Source organism: Callorhinus ursinus, unplaced genomic scaffold, assembly GCF_003265705.2.
Source record: "Callorhinus ursinus isolate GAN/ISIS: 27379988/994484 unplaced genomic scaffold, GSC_fseal_2.0 scaffold23, whole genome shotgun sequence".
In the NCBI taxonomy this organism is placed as follows: Eukaryota; Metazoa; Chordata; class Mammalia; order Carnivora; family Otariidae; genus Callorhinus; species Callorhinus ursinus.
Window position 1 is genome coordinate 16,755,987 of NW_027397085.1, and position 19,856 is coordinate 16,775,842.

The 19,856-nt window shown below is 38.4% G+C and overlaps 1 protein-coding gene across 13 annotated transcripts in view; it reads left to right on the forward strand.

The window, feature by feature from the left end:
* Nucleotides 1-19,856, forward strand: part of PDE4D (phosphodiesterase 4D) — a 1,488,864-nt gene that overhangs the window by 1,280,564 nt on the left and 188,444 nt on the right. For all 13 annotated transcript variants that reach the window (XM_073905442.1, XM_073905441.1, XM_073905443.1 and 10 more), the window contains 2 exons: nucleotides 7,089-7,162; nucleotides 11,791-11,840. In XM_073905442.1, coding sequence (XP_073761543.1) covers nucleotides 7,089-7,162; nucleotides 11,791-11,840 — 124 coding nt within the window. The remainder of the gene's footprint in view (nucleotides 1-7,088; nucleotides 7,163-11,790; nucleotides 11,841-19,856) is intronic.

Genomic DNA, 19,856 nt, shown 5'->3' on the forward strand with positions numbered 1-19,856 from the left:
TCATTTAACCTCTCTACGACTTCTTTTTTCAACTGGTAAAACTAGACGACTTGCCTGGATAAAGGTAGACCTCAGTTCAAACCCCATCTCTTCCTCTTGCTCAATGAATGGCCTTGGGCAAGTCACTGGACTTTTTCAAGCCTGGTTTACTCCTCTGCTAGATGAAAGTTCCAAGAGAACCCATTTCGTGAGGCTTATAAGATATTAAAATAACACCAAGCTTGTGAAACGCTAAGCACAATTTCTAGAAAACAAGATGAATTTTAAATGTTGTAATTAGTAAGAGCTTTCATCTCAAAAATGTTATAATAGGTTATTTTTTAAATACATAATGGCAGTGTTTAGATTATGTGTAATTCTTCCCTTTTTTCAAATTTCCTGAAATTCTGTGATTGCTATAATTCAGACCAAAATTGAATGAATCCATAAGTAATACACCATATAATAGTGATTTTTTTTCATTACTGCAGTCAATTGGAAATAGAATATGACCACCATATCTTTTAGAAGTTAATGTTTTGTTTGCTTAAGGCTTTGCTGGAAATCATAGATTCTTTCTAGTACCTATATTTCTATGTTCAAAAACATTTACAACTTTTACAAGTAAAAATTTGTACAAAAAATATTTACAAATAAAAATACTTTTATTTGATTAAAAAAAGATTTTTTTCTCCAATAAATAGATTAATAAATTTGATTTGGTCCTTACCATCAATGGTCTTAAATTCCTAGGAAATCTGGTCTTTTATATAATTAGACATATTCTGTAGTATACCTATAAACTACAAAAAAACTAACAGAATTTTAGTACACTGAGAAATATATACAGATGTAAAAAAATCATTTAGTCTAGGTTAGTAAGCTATTAAAATAAACATATATATTTAATACATTTGAAATTAGGACTTTGAATATAAACCAACTCTGTGTAATATGTAGGCATATCTGATGCCTAAAAATAATCCTGGAATGTATTTAGAAAAGTTTGCTTATGATTGGCTTAATGATTTGTAACACCTTATGGAAAATGGTCATTGTCCCAGAGGTTGCAGGGTTTGTTTTTTTTTTAAGCGCTTCATATTTTGCACAAATGGCCTTTTACTTGGGCATATGATCTGGAAAGCTATACTAGAATTAAAAAATTTTTTTAAATAAAAAGCTTGTTAAATCCTGAGCAGTTTCACCACTGATAGGGCATCTTTGGGAAAGCAGGTAAGGACCAGTAGCAGCAGTTTGTCTATGACCATCTCTTAAGCCCTGTTGCACACTGCTAGCATATTTTGTTCACCGATCCAGTAACATCTCAAATTTTTAATACAGGACATAATATTCAATGTTTAAATATAATGTTTAAATATAATATAATATAATATAATATAGTATAATATAACATTTAAAATGAGAGATGTTTATGTCACCTGAAGTGATAACAACGTTTTTTGGCTTAATATACCATAGTTGCTTTTGCAAATGGACAGGAGACTTGATTTTAGACAAGTCACTCAGGGCAATGTTCAAATAGGCCAAAGAATTATCTCCTTCCTCCAGCATGCTTTGGAGTTTAGAATCTCACACTAACTTATTCTGGTTAAAAAGACATACTGCTTTTGGGGGTTCCTGGGTGGCTCAGTTGGTTAAGCGCCTGACTCTTGATTTCGGCTCAGGTCATGCTCTCAGGGTCATGAGAATGAGCCCCATGTCGGGCTCTGTGCTCAGCGGGGAGTCTGCTTGAGGATTCTCTCTCCCTCTCCCTCTGCCTCTGCCCCCACTTCCATTCTCTCTCTTTCTCTCTCTCTCTCTCTCTCAAATAAATAAATAAATAAAATATTAAAAAGATACACTGCTTTCAAAATAGAATTTTTTTCCATAAAAAAGTTTGGAAAAAATATAAAGAAAAGGAAGAAAATGAAAATTTCCCATAATTCCAACTCCCTTAATAACTAGTATTGACATTTTACTTTATATCCTCCTAGGTATATTTTTCTGTGTGTGTTTTCCTTCCCATAATTCTTAGTAACTGGCCTCGCACTGTCTAAAGTGGTCAAAAGTCTTCCAAACCCACCTCATCCGCCTCCACTTGAGAACTCATTTCTTTATGCCTGAGTGCCTCCCCAAAACATGAAAGGATACCTCCCTCGTTTGTTTCCCAGTCATGGTTTCCTGTGAAGCTAAGAGAACAGAATCTTGTTATAAGAGAATTTAGAAAGACATCCAATTTGATGGACAGGGCTGAACCCTAACCCATCCGGGATAGGTGTCATCTTCAGAAAGGGTCCTACAACCCTGCTTCAGGTCGTGTTCCCATGTCTCCAACACTGTCGGGGTAAGAAATTCTTTCTGGTGTTTACCCTATACCGTTTGCCACTTCCAATTTCTTATGTTTTCCCTAAAAGCTCAGAATCCTTTTGGTCCTCACAAACATGACATTTTTATAGATGTGATTTAGTTCCTTTTGAAATATTCTCTGTTTTTGTTGAGATCTTTTAGTGTGGGGATTTTCTTAGGCACAAAGGCGAGGTGTTGAGAGGAATCCCAGTGCCATGCCACATCATGCCACTCCACAATTCGCCTTTTCCTTCCAAAAGTATAGTAACAGTTTGGCCAGAGCTCTTTAGGGGGATTCGGGAATACCAGCAAGTCACAACACTGATGAAATGTAGGAGACCTTTGTAATCAGTTGCCTCCGGCCACACCCGCCCAGATATGTGATATGACTACAAGTCAATTAGAATTCTCATCTTGAAGTATGGACTGTTAAAAGAAGTGGAATATTTGATTAAGGAAGAGACAGAAATTACCCAACTATTTTCTCAGATCCCTGGAGAACCCTCATGTTATTCAGACTAAGGAGATATGCCTGATTTAAATCTACAGGGTAGGAACAGATTAGTCATTTTAGCTTTAATCAAAACACAGCATCTGGGATAATTTTGTAAAAAATGTACTAGTATTTAACGCCATAGAACATTACTATTCCATTTGGTAATAGAACATTGCCAGTATTTTTTTTTTATGCCCCTGATTGTCCCTGCCCCATTTCACCCAGCCACAGCTACCTTGTGGCCTCATCTTAATCCCCAGGTTGATGAAGCTACCAGGCGCCCCCTGCTGGAAGCTAGTCATCACATTTCCGCTAGCATCATCTATAAATCAAAGTACTTTTTAGATCAAACTATATGAAATCATCAATGTTCAACCTTTGTTGACATACAAGAAGAGCAATTTCATACAATTTAACCAAAACATAACTTGGAAAGGTTTCTATCAAAATGACCTTTCTATCTTGTAAGTAATCATAATTTGATTCCATTTTTTTTATTGTTATTGTTTGCTTATTTTGTTTTGTTTTGTTTTTGTTTTTTCTGGAAGTAAAACCAAGACAAGAAATTTTTTCTCCTTCTCCTTTACCCCAACGCCCATGGCAACTGTGGCAACTCTTGATCTGTGTTTTAGCACCATCTAGTGACGTCAAGTGTATTTCTAATGAAAAACAATTCTCAAAATTCTTTGTTCACTTTTTAAGCAGGGGTTTTTAAGGAGAACGTTGTTGCCACATCTTTTTTGTTTATTTACAGCAACCTCCTCTTCAAATCTTTTCAAGTAATCATTACTATAGAAGTATACATTGCTTTTAGGCTATATGTTCAGTTGTTTAACTTTTCAATGAAAAGTTAAGATTCAGTGAATTGTATTGGTTAATAAATGTTAAAAGTATTTAAGAAAACCTGAGATTAGTGTGTATAAATAACATTTAATCCTTCTCCTGAGCCAGTACATGATCCATTTCTACCACAGTTTTCCATAGCACCATCATGATTCCTTTCCTAAAATGTATATATGTCTCATCATTTCAAATGCATTTTTGACTTTGACTGATTACAGTTTTGCTTGGAGTGGCCGAAGAGAAAGAAATGGCCTTAATTTTCTAACCATTGAGCTGTGTAAGGGCAAACCTCAAGGTTCTTTTTGGTTAGCAAGCACTGAGGCGTGGAGAAAAGCATAGGAGCGTTAAAGCCCTGACTACAGTTCTTAAAAGGTTGAATTCAAGGGGAGTGAGAACTGCCCTAGAGCAAAAGCAAAGAATAATTGAATCCTGACTCAAGGACTTGAGTAAAACTGTTTCCGGTTCTCCCCCACAGCCTATAGAACCAGATGCCTCACTCTGTAGTCTGCAAGATAAGTAAGAGCGTGAAAGACTAACTCAGTGCATTGGTGGTGGAGGCACCTAGAATCAGTCAGCTAAATCTAGGGCGATGCTTTCCATAACAATTGTCTGGAACTTAAAAAAAGAAATGTATTTATTTGAGAGAGAGAGAATGTGCACGTGTGAATGGGGTGGGGGGTCGGGGTGGGTGGCTGGCAGAGGGAGAGGATCCCAAGCCAGCTCCTTGCTGAGCTTGGAGCCCCTGGAGGGACTGGATCCCTCCACCCATGAGATCATGACCTGAGCGTCAACCAAGAGTCAGCTGCTTAACCGACTGAGCCACCCAGGCGCCCCTGTCTGGAACTTTTATTTACACTTCTGTCATTATCCTATGTGTGCCGTAGGGCAGGATATAATAATCCTTAATATAAAATTTACAGAGTATTATTTGTCCTATCACAAAAACAGTGGTCTAATACTTGCACGCATAAGGGACGATGGATTTACAAAATTATTTACTGCAGCAGTGTTTGTAAAAGCAAACTCTAGGAGACAACCTAAAAGTCCATTGGTAGAGGGGACAGGCAGAATGTCTGGAGGGAGAGGCTGGGAAGGCAACTTCTTTTTTCACTTTTTATTTGGAAATTCTTCATACATAATAAGAGAATATAGCAGTGGCTATCTAAAATATAAAGAACACTAAAATCACAGTTAAAGAATTAGAACAGTACCAATATTTTTAATACCTCAGAGCATACTTCCCTGATTTCATCTACCTGCCTCCTCTCACAAATAACAATAATTTTGGTTTTTGTCTTTTTTAATGAGGGGGATGCATTCTACATTCTGCCTTTATATTCTGGTTAAATTCTGTACCATGTGAAGATACAGATTATACAAAAGAAATACATTAAATTTAAATTAAAAACTGAAACAAAATCATTTGATTTAATATTTTTATTATACCAGAGTGAAGAAATAATTATACTATATCTTTCATGAACTAATGTTTCCTTTCAAATGAGTGTAGAACTTGCATTACCTGCAGCAGTGTTTCTATTTACGTAGGTGTCAAGTGCAGTGCGCTTACTGTAACTTATTAGAACAGAGTCCTCAGAATTCTGAGGTTAAATTTCGCCTAGAAAAAGGAGCATTTAGAGAGTGCAGTAATCTTATTTAAAATGTTTTATTAGTGTATTTGATATTCAATTCTTAAAGCATAAATTAGGCCTGCATGATTTAATGACAGTGGATCACTGATCAGATTTATTTCTGCATCATTCAAGATTTCATGCCTAATGAAAGACAGCATGCTCTGATGTCAACAGTTGGCTATTTGAATACTCCGTCATAGGCAGCGTGACCTTTCAGTGCTGTGAGTTGTTTATATGTGGTAATGAGCCAGGTTTTTCCACTGACTGAGTTAATCATGGTTGGCACCTCAGGAAGCACCGTTAACTCCTTCAGGGGAAAATGCAGTAGGTCACCGTCCCAGGGTGTAAACAGCACCCCAGTGACTTACAAGAATTAATGCCAGTTTCAGAAATGTCTGAGACATTTTTGTCTTAGAAAAACATTTAGACTGACTTTAGTCTAAGTCAGTGCCAGATGAGAACATTCTGGATATAGTTCTGGAACACTTGGAGCAATTATAAATTTGCATGCCTCACCCCCCCCTTGTTTACCGAATGACAGGCATTAAGTAAACTCCCCATGCACGTGCCAAATCATTAATCAGCTGGCATGTTGCCATAATGGGCTTATATTCGTTGAGTGCTTTCTGTTTGCCGGGCACTGTCCTTGGCACTTATCCTATCATTTCCTATCATCTTCAGAACAACCCTCAGAGATAGCTATCACTATCCTGGGTTATAGAAAAGGAAACTGAGGCACACAGAGACTATGTAACTTGTTTTAGTTCACACAGTGAATACATAACCGAGTCGGGCTATCTGGGTTGTTAGGTAGTACCTACTAGACATTTGAAATCTTTGTTTTAGTGCAACTTCAACATTCTCATTGTCACCCAGATTAATTATAGTCTCACCTAATATGGGCTCCAGCCTGGGGGAAACTTGCCCATACTAGTGGAAAGGGAGACAGGTAAAGCTATTGTAAATTTTCTCTCCTAGGCTTACTTCCAATTCTTTTGCCACCTTCTGGTTGCACTAGAATTAGAAAAAGAAGGACCTTCAGAGGTAGGGGGACATATTGGTCCTGCCTTACGTGTATAGGTATGTTGTGTCTATGTATTCATTTATGCAACACATTTTTTTTTTTTTTAGTATCTTCTATGGGCCCACCTCTGTGCACATCAGGGTGGTCCTGTTTTATGTGAAAATGCATCCCTTAGTGATTCAGATAACCTTAACAAAGAAAATAATTTCTCTTTACTAGATAGCCATATAGCAAAGGTGAAAAAAACAATTTAAAAATTCACCTAGCTTTCTGTCTTTGAAAGTCTAACATTCTTGGTGAATGTTTGAGGAGAATTTGGGGATATATACATTTACAATTTTAACCCTTAAAGTGAGAGTTTATTATTATTTTATATTATACTGTTTCAGATTTGCCTAAAGTGTAGCAACACTCAATGTATATTGCCTGGGATATTGTTCTGGTGGCTGAGGAATACAGGAATACTGTGGAAACTGTTGCTACTGTCACCATATTCATAGACAATGAAGAGAAATGTCTGGAAAATCTTTGCAGTCCGGGCCTCCCCTAGACTCTGGAGGCCCAGAATCTAGGCCTCCCTAGATTTCAAATAGATACATGTAAACGTCACTAAGGGCTAGAAGATTCTTTAATGGTATATGAAACTAGGTTGAAAGCAATATCAGGTTTTCATTTAACAGACTACTTTTTAAATCACCAAACCATTTTAAATTGCATTAAAGATAGCCGTACTCCAAGTAGCTTAAATAATCCCTTTTTGTTGTAGGTCTTGGCCAGCCTGCGAACTGTGCGAAACAACTTTGCTGCGTTAACTAATTTGCAAGATCGAGCACCTAGCAAGTAAGTTATTCTTTCCCCACTCCTTCTTGCTGAACTTTTAGACGGTGTTTTCTCAGTTTCAACTCAGGGCAATAAATTAGATTTCTCTGAGTCGTTGCCATGTTGTCTAACCATTTACACTAAGTCATAAGATGTTCTGTTAATTTTCTATAAATACTTTGTAGTGATGGTTCTAATATCAGAAATGAAGTAGTATGAGAAATAAATATGGTGATTGCGTCTGTCAGAAATCATCTGGCATAATCAGTCCTCTGCCCAGTTATTTACACTCAGGGTAACTTTATAGTTTCGGCTTACTTCATAAATTAACCACGGACAAAGAATCTCATCAAGACTTTAAAGTCAGTCCAAAGTCATCCTCTTAATTCTAAGCAACAATTACTTGGAGAAGCATCATATCATACCAAAGATCTTTTGATTCTCCTGCTGTTACTGAAACTCAGATCAGGAGTGTCATGGAGCAATTAATAAAGTTGTGATTTTTTTTTTAAAGATTGTTTTTATTTATTTGACAGAAAGAGACACAGCGAGAGAAAGAACACAAGCAGGGAGAGTGGGAGAGGGAGAAGCAGGCTTCCCGCGGAGCAGGGAGCCCGATGCGGGGATCGATCCCTGGATCCTGGGATCATGACCTGAGCCGAAGGCAGACACTTAACTGACTGAGCCACCCAGGCATCCCTAAAACTGATTTTTGTGATAACAGAGGAAGCAGTTGAAAAAAGGAAAGCTGAGATGGGAATTGATTATTATTTGGAAGTGCTAATAAAAGCGAAAAATTTAAAAAGAGAAAATAATTTTCATGATTAAGTGGAAAACTGATTATTAAAATACTGCTTAATTTGACAGTCTGTTAATAATAAACAAAAAGTTATTAAAATGTCAACTCTAAAGATATTTCCAAAAGAAAAAAAAAACACAGTTTTAAAATCCATAGTAAGAGGGGGCGCTTGGGTGGTTCAGTTGATTAAGTGACTGCCTTTGGCTCAGGTCATGATCCTGGAGTCCCGGGATCGAGTCCCACATCGGGCTCCCTGCTCAGCGGTGAGTCTACTTCTCCCTCTGACCCTCCCCGCCTCATGCTCTCTCTCTCTTTCTCTCTCTCTCTCGTTTTATCTTTCTCAAATAAGTAAAAAATAAATAAAATCTTTAAAAAAAATCCATAGTAATAAAAAAAATCCATAGTAAGAGGACAGTGAATAGAAATTTATTTGGAATTATAACTTAGCTAAGTGTATAAAAGAATATGAAAAATCTGAATTTTCCATCCCATAATACTGTAATTGACCTCCCCCATTCACATTTCTATGATTAAAAAAAGCTTTGGCCATTATGCGTGCATTTCCTATGATAGAAAATGTTTTCAAAAAATCAGTATAAAAGCCACAATGCAAATAATTCGAATGGGACCCAGAAGCTTCAGTCACTTGTCATTTTTTCCAGGTAATGAATTTTTGCAGTCCTGTTTCCTCAGTTTGAACATTTCTCACCTTCTTCCCCCCACCTCAGCCCCATCCATTGGACTAACTATAATTCATTCTTTAGGTGGCAGCTTAAATATAATTTATTTGGGGCCATCATCCCTAACTAACACCCAGCATACACACATGCCCACAGGTCTCAAACTGGAAGGTATGCCCTTCCATCTCCATCGACAGCATCCTGCACCTAACTCCTGTGTTAGCAGCTCTCTCTCTGTGCTCCACATGCCTACTTACTTGTCCTAGTGCCCCTTAAGAACATCAGTCTGCAGTGAGCAGGGCTTGTATCTGGCTCACATGTGTACCCTGGGTGCCTAGCATAATACACGGCACAGAGAAATCACTCGGCATGTGCTTGTTGGCTGGAAGAATGAACTGATAATGTAGCATGTGGAATCAGAGGGTGTACTTGAGGTATTTGTTCATCACCAAACATGTCTTCTGTGCTCCATGGCCATAAAATACCACACTCAACCTCAACAGCCTCATGGGGCTTTTGACATTTGATAACTCATAGGTGAGGTCACCTCCTCTGACCTCTCTGAGTCTCAGCCTCACAGAAGGCATGAAATTACTGGTGTCATTCCCAAATTCTTTAGTCCCAAATATCCAGGAAATTCAGTCAAGATCTTTAAAAGGCAACAAGAAACTGTATAATGCCTTTACACTTCCTTCAGACATGGTCACTTGGGTGCCAGCATCTAAACCTGTGGCAGGCAAGCCATTGGCCAGACAGGTGTGAAGGCATCAGACTGGCCTTCTGTCTCTAAAGAGATGACCTAAAGCCCAATCCTTGCAAAACAGAAGTTTTCAACTGATTTACAAGGACAAAACAGATTAGAGGGAAAAGACCAGCTAGAGGAGGATAGAAACTCATAGTTTATGCCTAAATCTGACTAACTGTATGCCCAGTGACATCTAACCAAACAATAGTAGCTGATAGCCTCTAAGTGAAGGACTTTGTGGTCTCTCTTTTGGTTAATGCAGATTTGTACCTTCTTTACTGATTCAAATCAAACCAATGTTTTCCGGTATCAGACTAGTAGGATTCAGTCTACACACAGCTAAGCTCTGCTGTGTTCAGTGACAGTGAAATGGTTATAACTCTGGCCCATCACATGATGACCATGAGGGAATCAGAATTTTCCCTGCTGGACGCTTACAGTGCCACTAAAACATTTCCAAGCTGACCCATGGATTTTATGGAAGGCATGTGCTACCTTGCACAATCCACCCTTTTTGTTTGCTCCAGGAAAGGAGTCAGTCCAGGAAGAAGGCATGGGAAGCCTAGCCCCTGTGGGTACTCAAATGTGCATTGCTGACTTTGCTAGCCTACCATTGGTTCCTATCACCTTGCTCTTGCATGCCTTTGAGATTTTCAATTCCAGAGTGAGTTCTGGCTCATTCTTCATTAAATCATTTATCACTGTAACCATGAATCACATGATTAATAGTTTCTGCTTGTCATTACTTGTTGAAATATCAAGTCCCCAAGTTGTAGGATTGATATTAAAAAAGATAATAAGTAACAAGTCAATAATTTAGTTTTCCGAAACAGTAGAAAAGTTTAGGACAATTCATGTTATACCGTTTTCAGATAAAATGCTTCCAAAATTTTCACAGAGAAAGAACTAAATTCAGTTATAAATTATTTAAATAATAAACTCTTAGCAAGATAACTGTTTATATGGAGATCAGATCTATTTCAGAGTAGCAATTTAGAGCGTTAACCTTTCTGTTTTATGAAGCATTAATCAAGTTTCAAATTTCCTCATTTGATTTACTAATAAAAACTATAATAATTTCATAGTTGATTTTGATGCATTTCCAGTCAAACACGAAAACTTCAGTCCCAAACTGACATCAGTAGACTTAAGAGCAATAAGACAGAGCCAGATACTGACTGGAATCAAGGCAGTGAGAATTTACGAAGCATTTGATTGCATTCCCCAGTTAAGAGAATTGTCATCTCAGGAGAGCAGATGTGAACATGGCTTTGCAAGGGCCTGCCATGTGCACAGATGCGTGGCTGTTTGTACAGGTTCCTCAAAAGCATCCTAAAAGTAAGGCAGTATAGCAGACCGCTCACCCTAGAATTCCACTGCTTTAGTTCAAATCCTAGCCCTCTTTCTCTGAACAAGTGATTCAACTTCCCAAAGCTTTGTTTTCCTCACTGGTAAAATTGAAACAGTGAGATTACCTGCCTTAAGGTTTCTTTTGAGGATCAAAGTAGACTATTCATGTAAAGTGCTCATGTAGCACAGTGTCTGACACACAATAAATGTTTCATAAGTGTTGGTTAAGTGTTAAAGATCACTATGCAATATTTTAAAAGTTTCCAATTATAAGTAACAACTTTCTGAAGTTGTATTTCGTAAATGATATTCTTTTCAATATAATTTATTAAGCATTGATTGAATACTGGATACATTGTTCTGGGCTCTGTAGAGAAAACAAATTAGTTTTATAGCAGCGTTTTTTAGGTCAAGGGGTTTATAATCATCTTGTGAAACTTGGGAAACATCTGAAAACTTAGAGGACACAAGATAGAATCTATTCAAGTACCTTTATAGTATTTCTAAAGCCTCTGTAGCATGTATTTGGACAAAGCATTAATATGCCTCTCTAACAAATGCATCAGAGATGTTACTCAATATGAGGAAGGAGAAACGAAAGGGTTTAAATAGCTTCTATAATTGTAATACATTTTACAAGGAGTCGTTCACCTCTGAGAATTTGTGCCAAAAATAAGTTTCTCACCACCATATTTGGGAAATGACTGGTAGATTGACTGCTTTTCAAATTCACCAAGTCTGTGTTTGCTCTATACGCCCTGGTTTAATGGAACGTAGTCAATCAATAGGAACGTCCTCCTCTATCATGTCCCTATGACATTTACTTCAGCTTTATTTGCCCCAAAGTCTATCACTATGAGATTTAACTATTTTCTTTTTTGACATGTGTGATCTGAACTATAGTGCAAAGGGTGCTTGGGAACTTAAGTGGCTAGTCTGAAAGAAGTCTTCATTTGCATGTCCTAGCTTAAAAATAATTCTTTAAATTAAAATGACATGTCTGAAATGACTCAAAGAGTCCTCAAATTAACACGCACCACATATTTACTACTTTGTACTTTTTTCTCTTTGTCAGAAGATCACCCATGTGCAACCAACCATCCATCAACAAAGCCACCATAACAGGTAAGGAAGATCTAATAGCTTTGTCTTCTTATGTCTAGAAAGAAACCCTATCTTCCAAGGTTTGACACAAGACTACCACCAATTTTATATTGCAATTCTATAATTTTAAAGAAATTGATCCTTTTTCTATTATGACTTATTTCATTGAGCCCACAAGTTGTCCATTTAAGCTGTTACTTGGGAAATCTTTACTGATGTGCCATTTTAAAAAACCATTTAAATCTGTGCTTGTGCTGAGTTTAACATTGCTCTGGGCATTTATATTTTAAGAGATAGTGTTACCTTCCAAATGTTGACTGTGTTGTTTCCAGTCTTATGCTACCAGCATGATATTAATATGTGGTAGTTTGGTTTAATGAAAGTGAAAGCATAAATAAAAGGGACCTTCCTGGTTAATTGATATCCCAGTTGTGGGTAGGAAGGAACCCCATTCCAGTAGTCCTGATTTGGACTCAGAATTGAGAAGAAATTTACTTTGGGAGGGGAGAGAAGAAGTAATTATACAACACAGCAAAGTTCAGTGAGATCAAAAGAACAGCTGTTTGGGGAAGAGAGGGGGAAGGAAGGATGAGGGACGTAAAAGGCAAAAAAAGAAAAAAATTTATCCCGATTCCTATTAGTCTATTTTGGACACAGGACTTGACCTCATCTGAACCAAAAACAGAACAAATGATCTCATTTTGCTGAACCTGAAACCAAATTGAACTCATTTAATCATTTCTTGAAACCCCAATTGATTCATTAAAATAATTGCCTGGAAAAAGCAAACCTATGTTTTCTAAAATTATTACCAGAAGAAAATTAACATAGTCTCCAAATTAGACCAATACTTCATTTGATTCAAGTGCCTTCCTTGGACTCCAACTCCGAATATTCTGAGAGCTCCTTATTAAGTTATTAGTGAGAACACTTTGCTTAAAAGTTAACTTCACTGTTCAGGTCAGCACTTTTCCTCTGGTCTCCTTTGTGGTCACTACCTCAGAGTTGAATCTGGAACAGTTGGTAATGTAGTTCTTTTCTGAATGTCTCTTGAATGGGATTTGTACTTCAATGAATATTAAATTGTTGATTCTCTTTCCCATGCTTATCTTTCAAGATCTTATTGGTGACGATTTTCCACTATCATTTCATTGTGAATGCCTGGCCCACCAGTTTTCCTCTCTGTCGTTGGTCAAGAGGTGGAAAATAACTGAAATTCCTATATATCAAAATAAGTTCTTTGGATAACAAATTTCTTTACAGACAGCCAAATTCGATGCTCAATGAGCCTACACTGAAATTGGGGTGTAGAAGTGAATGGCTTTGTCTCTGTGCACTTGCATTTTATGTTGAGGGACAAGCAGGCCAACCTTTGTGGGCATGCAGCTGGGGACTCTAGTGTGAGAGACCGCATGGAAGCTTGTCCCCAGCCTAGCTCCGGGCCCTAGATCTTACCCCAATGAGGAGGGACCATCCCCCCCGCTGCTATTTTTGCCACAGGCAGGACTCTGATGTTGCGGTTTGAGCAGAATGCAGGGCTATTTTGGTTCCTGAAAGCTTTTGTAGCTTGAGGGTCACATAGGAGCCAGCCCCACAGGAGCATCCTCCCTGAGAGCAGCTGCAGGTCCCAGTGGAGATGGTTGTGTCCATCAAGAAGTGGTGGGTGGTCAGCGGTCCGGGCAGCTGTCCAGCCACCCTGGCAGATGCCTGGAAGTGATTAAAGGGAGAGTAATTGCACTCAAAGGGCACAGACTTTGTCTTAAACACATGTGAGAGACCCTCTAGCAGCTCCCAGAAATGTTCACATAGTATTGAGACCCAGGAGCAATGCCAGAGGGAACTGAAATCTGGGAATTAAGGTTAACATGGCCTCATTTGTACCCGCAAGTTTCTGACCTGGGGCCTAGGGACAGTGGGACTACAGAAATATCTTACCTAGGAAGTGAAACTGATTAACTGTCATTAACTGCTTAGCGCAGCCGTGTTCATCACAAAGCACACCAGGAGATTAACTAGAAAATGGAAGTCGTTTTCCTTGCCTCAGCCTAGCCAACCAAGGTGGAAAAGTGGAATGGGGGATAAGGGAATGAAGGCAATAGCAGGAAAAGATTCCCCTCTCTAAGCCCATTCCGGAAAAGCAGACCCTTAAAAACATAAACTTCGACAGTGGTAAGAGTTGAGACACACAGGAAAGTGAATTCTCTCCCTCAGCAGCTGACTATTCAGGTTCTACCTCCAAGTTCACTCCCCCTGCTGTTGGAACCCAGCTACACCTCTGTGGTGGTCCTGGGAAGGACAGGGAAGAGTGTTAAAAAGAGTCAGTGGGACATCCTTTAGGATGAACTTGACCTTCTTTGATACTTTGCTGAGGATCTAGAGGAAAAGTGTAGCATATGGCAAAGTCCATGAGGGGTCCAAATGGGTACTGTGGTGACATCTCCAAGGGCCCCTGGGGGGCAACCCCATAGAACATCACTGACGGGAGTCCCTGGAGTTGTGCAGCGTGGGTGCTCTGCCTATCTAGAATTCAAATCATGCTCTGCCATGATAGCTGCGTGACCCTGAGCAGGCCACATAACCTTTCTCTGCCTCAGTTTCCCCATTTATAAATTGGTTATCATATGTCATAGTTATTGCCAAATTAAATGAGTTCACATGTGGATGCTCTTAGCATAGTGCTTCACAGAGTAGGCACTCAGTGCATCATTTTCTCTTTCACTTTGCCCTTGTTTTTATTCTCTGGATGTAGAATGAGGGGTAATGGAAAGAATAGGGCAGAGTGATGAAAGAAGAATGAAAGACAGCTTGCAGGCGCATGAAATATGGAGCCCCCAGAATGGACATACTTCTTTGGTGCCGTCAAAAATGGGCCCTTCCATTGTTCCCAATGCTCTGTCCCTTCCTCTCCTCACTGCCACAGACATCGGTGCCTTTGTGATATGGGCAATAAAGTGTGGTTCAGAATCATTTTCAAAATCGAACAACTTACATTGGAGTCATAGCTCTTTGAAGGAAAATAATGAACTCTTTATAACTTTTTCCATAAATCACTGTTTGATTTTTTTTAAAAAGAAGAGGTAAGAACTTTAACAGTCTACATATGTCACGCTATGTTTTCTAAAGCTTTCTCCTGTAGAACTTAGAAACCCCTTTTCCCCTTTGAGGTTTTTCCAATTGACATGTTTTAAAGCCAGGAGAGTATGATTTTGTATCATTAGAGTTAAAGCATGTAAATCACTTGGCAGTTTTTGTTTCCATACCTGATAGATAAATACACAGTTCTAAAATGATCTCACAATTTTCAAAAAAAGTTTCCAAATGCACATTTATAAGAGTCTTATTGCTAAATAGCTATTTTGTTCTTTACTATGATGTAACAAAAACAGGGTGTGTGGCATTTGGAGCTGGAGTGCAAAGCCTTTCTCCGTCATTTGAAGAATGGAGACGTGAGTAGCTAGCTCTCAGTGCTGTGGAAAAAACTCAGGGAGATAAGTTAGACAAACACCAGAAGTCAGCAGGTTATGAGTAACTCACCAAGTGCTTCTTCCTACAACCATAATCCATGCCTGGCATTTTTATTGTTGTTCTTAAAGCTAATTTGAAAACTCAGAAAGTAGAGGAGGAAGATGGTGATCATGTGTCAGCCTCTCTGGAACATTTCATTTATGATTGTTTTTAAATAGTAACAACAGGACATTTTTAGGAATCTTTGTATTACTTAGAGCAAGACTCACCTGCACAGGTCCTTGAGGAGCCATAAAGAATAGAACTGAAGAGTGTGTTGGAACATGAGGGGGCAGCAAAGCGTCAGGGATGCCCAAGCCATGACGGTATCGTGCTGTTCCGTATTGGTTTGGGAGTACAGCCACATCTCTTTGGGTATAATTAGTCCTTTGGAGCATTTCGTTTTCAAACGATGTTAACTCAGGAAAAGTCATCTCATAAAACCTTATCATGTCTTCACAATATCACTTTTTACTACGTTTCTAATTTCCATATTTTCAATTGCTTTATTTAATCATTTTCAAATTAAGGATTTTCACACAAGAAAGTAACCCAGGGAGATTTTATTTAAGCTTCTCTATCGCAAACATGAGAAACTGAGGGGCACCTGGGTGGTTCAGTCGGTTACACGTCCAACTCTTGATTTTGGCTGAGGTCATGATCTCAGGGTCGTGAGATGGAACCCTGCATTGGGCTCCGTGCTCAGCGTGGAGCCTGCTTCGTGTTCTCTCTCTTTCTCTCTCTCTCTTTCTCTTTCCCTCTGCCCTTCTGGCTCATTCTCTTTCTCTCTCTCTCTCTCTCTCTCTCCCTCTCTCAAATAGAGTTGAGAAAACTGAAACCTTGTAAGAGCCAATGCTACTTAGACATAGATCCAGGAATAAATATCTCTGAGTCAGGGACCTTCTTACACCCTGTAAAATCATCCATCTTAGTAGGGTAGCCTTCAGACCCACCGTGGAAGTGTATATTTGGGGAAAGTAAAAGAAGAATTAAAGGATATTAATTGTGATGATGATATTATTCTGCGCAATAGAGCATTTTATTTCTTGTATATAAACTTGAAAATTAGAAAATATCATGTCCCACCTTCTCACTAGACAGGTCTTTATATTTAGAGCTCTTTTGATTATGTTCACTGAATATAACTTATAGACCCTCAGATAAGTAGAGCTTGATTGTCTAAGGCAAAAGACTTGAGATTTTAGAAAATACAAGCTTTTTTCTCCAAGCAATAGAGTGAGTATAACTGCTTACACTTTACCTGTAGAGGGACACAGTTGATGCAGTGACAAGCATAAAACAAAATTGGTTTTAGTCCAAAAAACATTTTGGTGTAAGTCTCCACTCCACTTCATATTTTTTCATCCTGAATATTCACAACTCCTTAAAAAATGACTGTGTTCTAAATAGAATTTAGTTAGTTGGTAAGTAGAGGACTTAAAAAGTAAATTATCCAAATAGTACTAATCAGTCAAAACACAATGAGTAGAAACTTGACCTTGTACGATTATTGTTCTTCTAAAGCACAAAGCCATTCCTAAAATCCAACAAGGGGGAAAAGAAACAAAAATACTTAACTGGAACAATTACTATGTTATTATCTGGACTAATCATTTAACATTTTGAGCTTATTAAAGAAAAGAAACCAAGAAACTATTTTATGGTAACAGTAATGGTACTAGGTACTTAGGTCCTTTTAAGTCTGTGTGTATGGGGGGGAATAAAAACTAGTGTATATAATATAAAAAAAATATATGTAATATAACAGATAATAATTGAAAGCAAGATCTGCATAAAGAAGGCAAAAGGGATGTAGGGGGAGTGAGGCACGGGGAGACTCTGAGCTAAAATGTGTGATAGGACAATGTGCAAGGAGGAGGAGGTCTAAGCCAGTCCACAGAAGTCCTCATCAACCAGTAGCAGGCACTGCTTCATCACGTAGTTCCTTTTTTTCCCCTTTCTTTTTATTTTTTTTTAAGATTTTATTTATTTATTTTACAGGGAGAGACACAGCGAGAGAGGGAACACAAGCAGGGGAGTGGGAGAGGGAGAAGCAGGCTCCCCACTGAGCGGGGAGACCGATGTGGGGCTCGATCCCAGGACCCTGGGATCATGATCTGAGCTGAAGGCAGATGCTTAATGACTGAGCCACCCAGGTGCCCTCTCCTTTCTTTTAGTAAGAGCAGATTGTAACAAGACTAATAATTGCAGAAAATGAGAGCTCAGTTAGCTTTTTTAGGAATGTGATTGAAAAATGCTGAGTACATGTGGTTTAATAGCTTGAATGAAAAATTGACGAAGATTGTGTATGTAAGTGTTTGTATATTGACTTTTTGGGAAGTTTTTTGCTTATTTTACTTTTACACTTGATACATCTAATGACTACTGAGTGTTTAAAAGTTTTTAAGTCAGGGGTGCCAGGTTGGCTCAGTCAGTTAAGCGTTTGACTCTTGATTTCAGCTCTGATCATGATCTCAGGGTTGTGAGATCCAGCCCCACATTGGGCTCTGCGCTCAGTGTGGAGTCTGCTCGTCTCTCTCCCTCTGCTCCTCCCCCTGTTTGCACTCTCTCTCAAATAAATCAATAAAGTCTTTAAAAAATAAATAAATAAAAATTTTTAAGCCAAAGGAGGTTACTTTTACAAAAATTAAAAGACTTTCCTGGAAAAAGTGTCAAACTAAAAGATTTGCTTAAATGCATGGAATATAACTATATGACTGTTACATTAGAGGTGTAAAAGTCTGTTTTCTTTCTTATAAGCTAACTTATTTTGCCTTTCTTTAGTCTTATTTAGATTAGTAGAATACACACACACACACACACACACACACACACACACACACACACACTAATATGTAAAAAAACCCAGGTCTGACACAGTAACTTTTCAACCAGGAATTAATTGACGTCATACTTGGTTTTTTAAACAGTGAAAACAAATGCATAATTGTGGGAAAAATAATTAATTGAATCTCTTTTGCCTGAATATCTGCTCTGGGTATTTTTTTATAACTTTAAATGACATAATTAAATGAGATTACATATTCATTTGGTCAGCACAGTAAAAACGTTATGAGTCAAACCATATAGGTTGAAACCCTAGCTTTACTTTTATTAGCTGTGTAATTGTGGTCAATTTACTTAAATTCTCTAAGCATTTATTTTCTCATCAGTAAATCCTAAGTCAGTGATTGGTACCCAAATGTATTCAACAAGTGGTAGGTAGTGTAAATGCTATAATTTTATTATTGTTATCAACCATTTGGTGAATAAATATTTTCTGTGCACCTTCTGTATGGCCTGCAATAAGGTAAGCGTTGGAGACCAAGAGATGAGTAAAATGTGACTACTGGCATCAAGGAATTCACAGTTGAGGGGAGAAGGAATCATGAATAATGTGCAAGTGAAGGGCCATGATTGAAGCAACTTCAAGTCCATGTACCACCCGAGGAAACCTCCCTGCTGAGCTTTGAAGAACATAGAGTTCTGCCTATAGTTAGGGGCTGGTCACCTGACCCCAAGGGATCAGTAAGAGTGAGAAGTAGAAGCAGAGAGAGAATGCCTGTCAGATCAGGGGACTGGAGACAGTAAAGGACAGAGAGAGTTGAAAGTGTATGGACCTACCAAATAGGAGGCTGCAGGAGCAGATTACGGCAGTGGTGTGAAGAGTATTGGAAGCCAGTGTTGATCGTGGTGGACTTTATTTTATGGGCAAGGGAAAACCATCAATCATTTCTATGCAGAGAAGTAAGTATGTATTTTAGGATGACAACACTGGAAGGGGCGCCTGGGTGGCCCAGTCGGTTAAGCGTCTGACTTTTGATTTGGGCTCAGGTCTTGATTTCAGGGTTGTGAGATCGAGCCCCATGTCTGCTCCATGGCGAGCATAGAGCCTGCTTAAAATTTTCTTTCTCTCCCTCTCCCTCTGCCCTTCCCCCCCAAAAGAAAAAAATAAAAGAAATGAAATGGAAACAGACCGAAAAACAGAGCAGAGGCAGCCCCATACTCATTAGGAGGCTGTTATCTATCAAGTACACGCTAAAGATAATGCAGCTCTGAACTAGGGTGGTGGTGTGGCCATTGAGGATGAGGGCATAGATTCACAGCTCTCTCCAGAGACCAAGCTGAGAAGACTTGGCAGTTGATTAGCTTGAGGAGTGATGAGAAAAGACGTGAAAGCTTTAGTCATATTCACAGATGTTCATCACAGCACACACACACACACACACACACACACACACACACACACACACATATATATGCATCAAAGATTGAAAACAACCCCAAATGCTAAATAATATATGAATTCTATTTAGGTATAAAAAATTCTATAATAAAAAGGTTTTTAAATGATTTATGAGAAAATTTTAGTCATGTAAAAATGCTTCTGTTTTAAAGAATACTTGATAAAGTGCTAAGTGTAATGGATTTAATTTAAGACTTTTCTTAGCTGTTGACTAGTAAGTAGCAAAGGCAGATAGCTTCACTGTTTTACCTAGAATCTAGTGACAAACATGTAAGTATTTCTCAGGT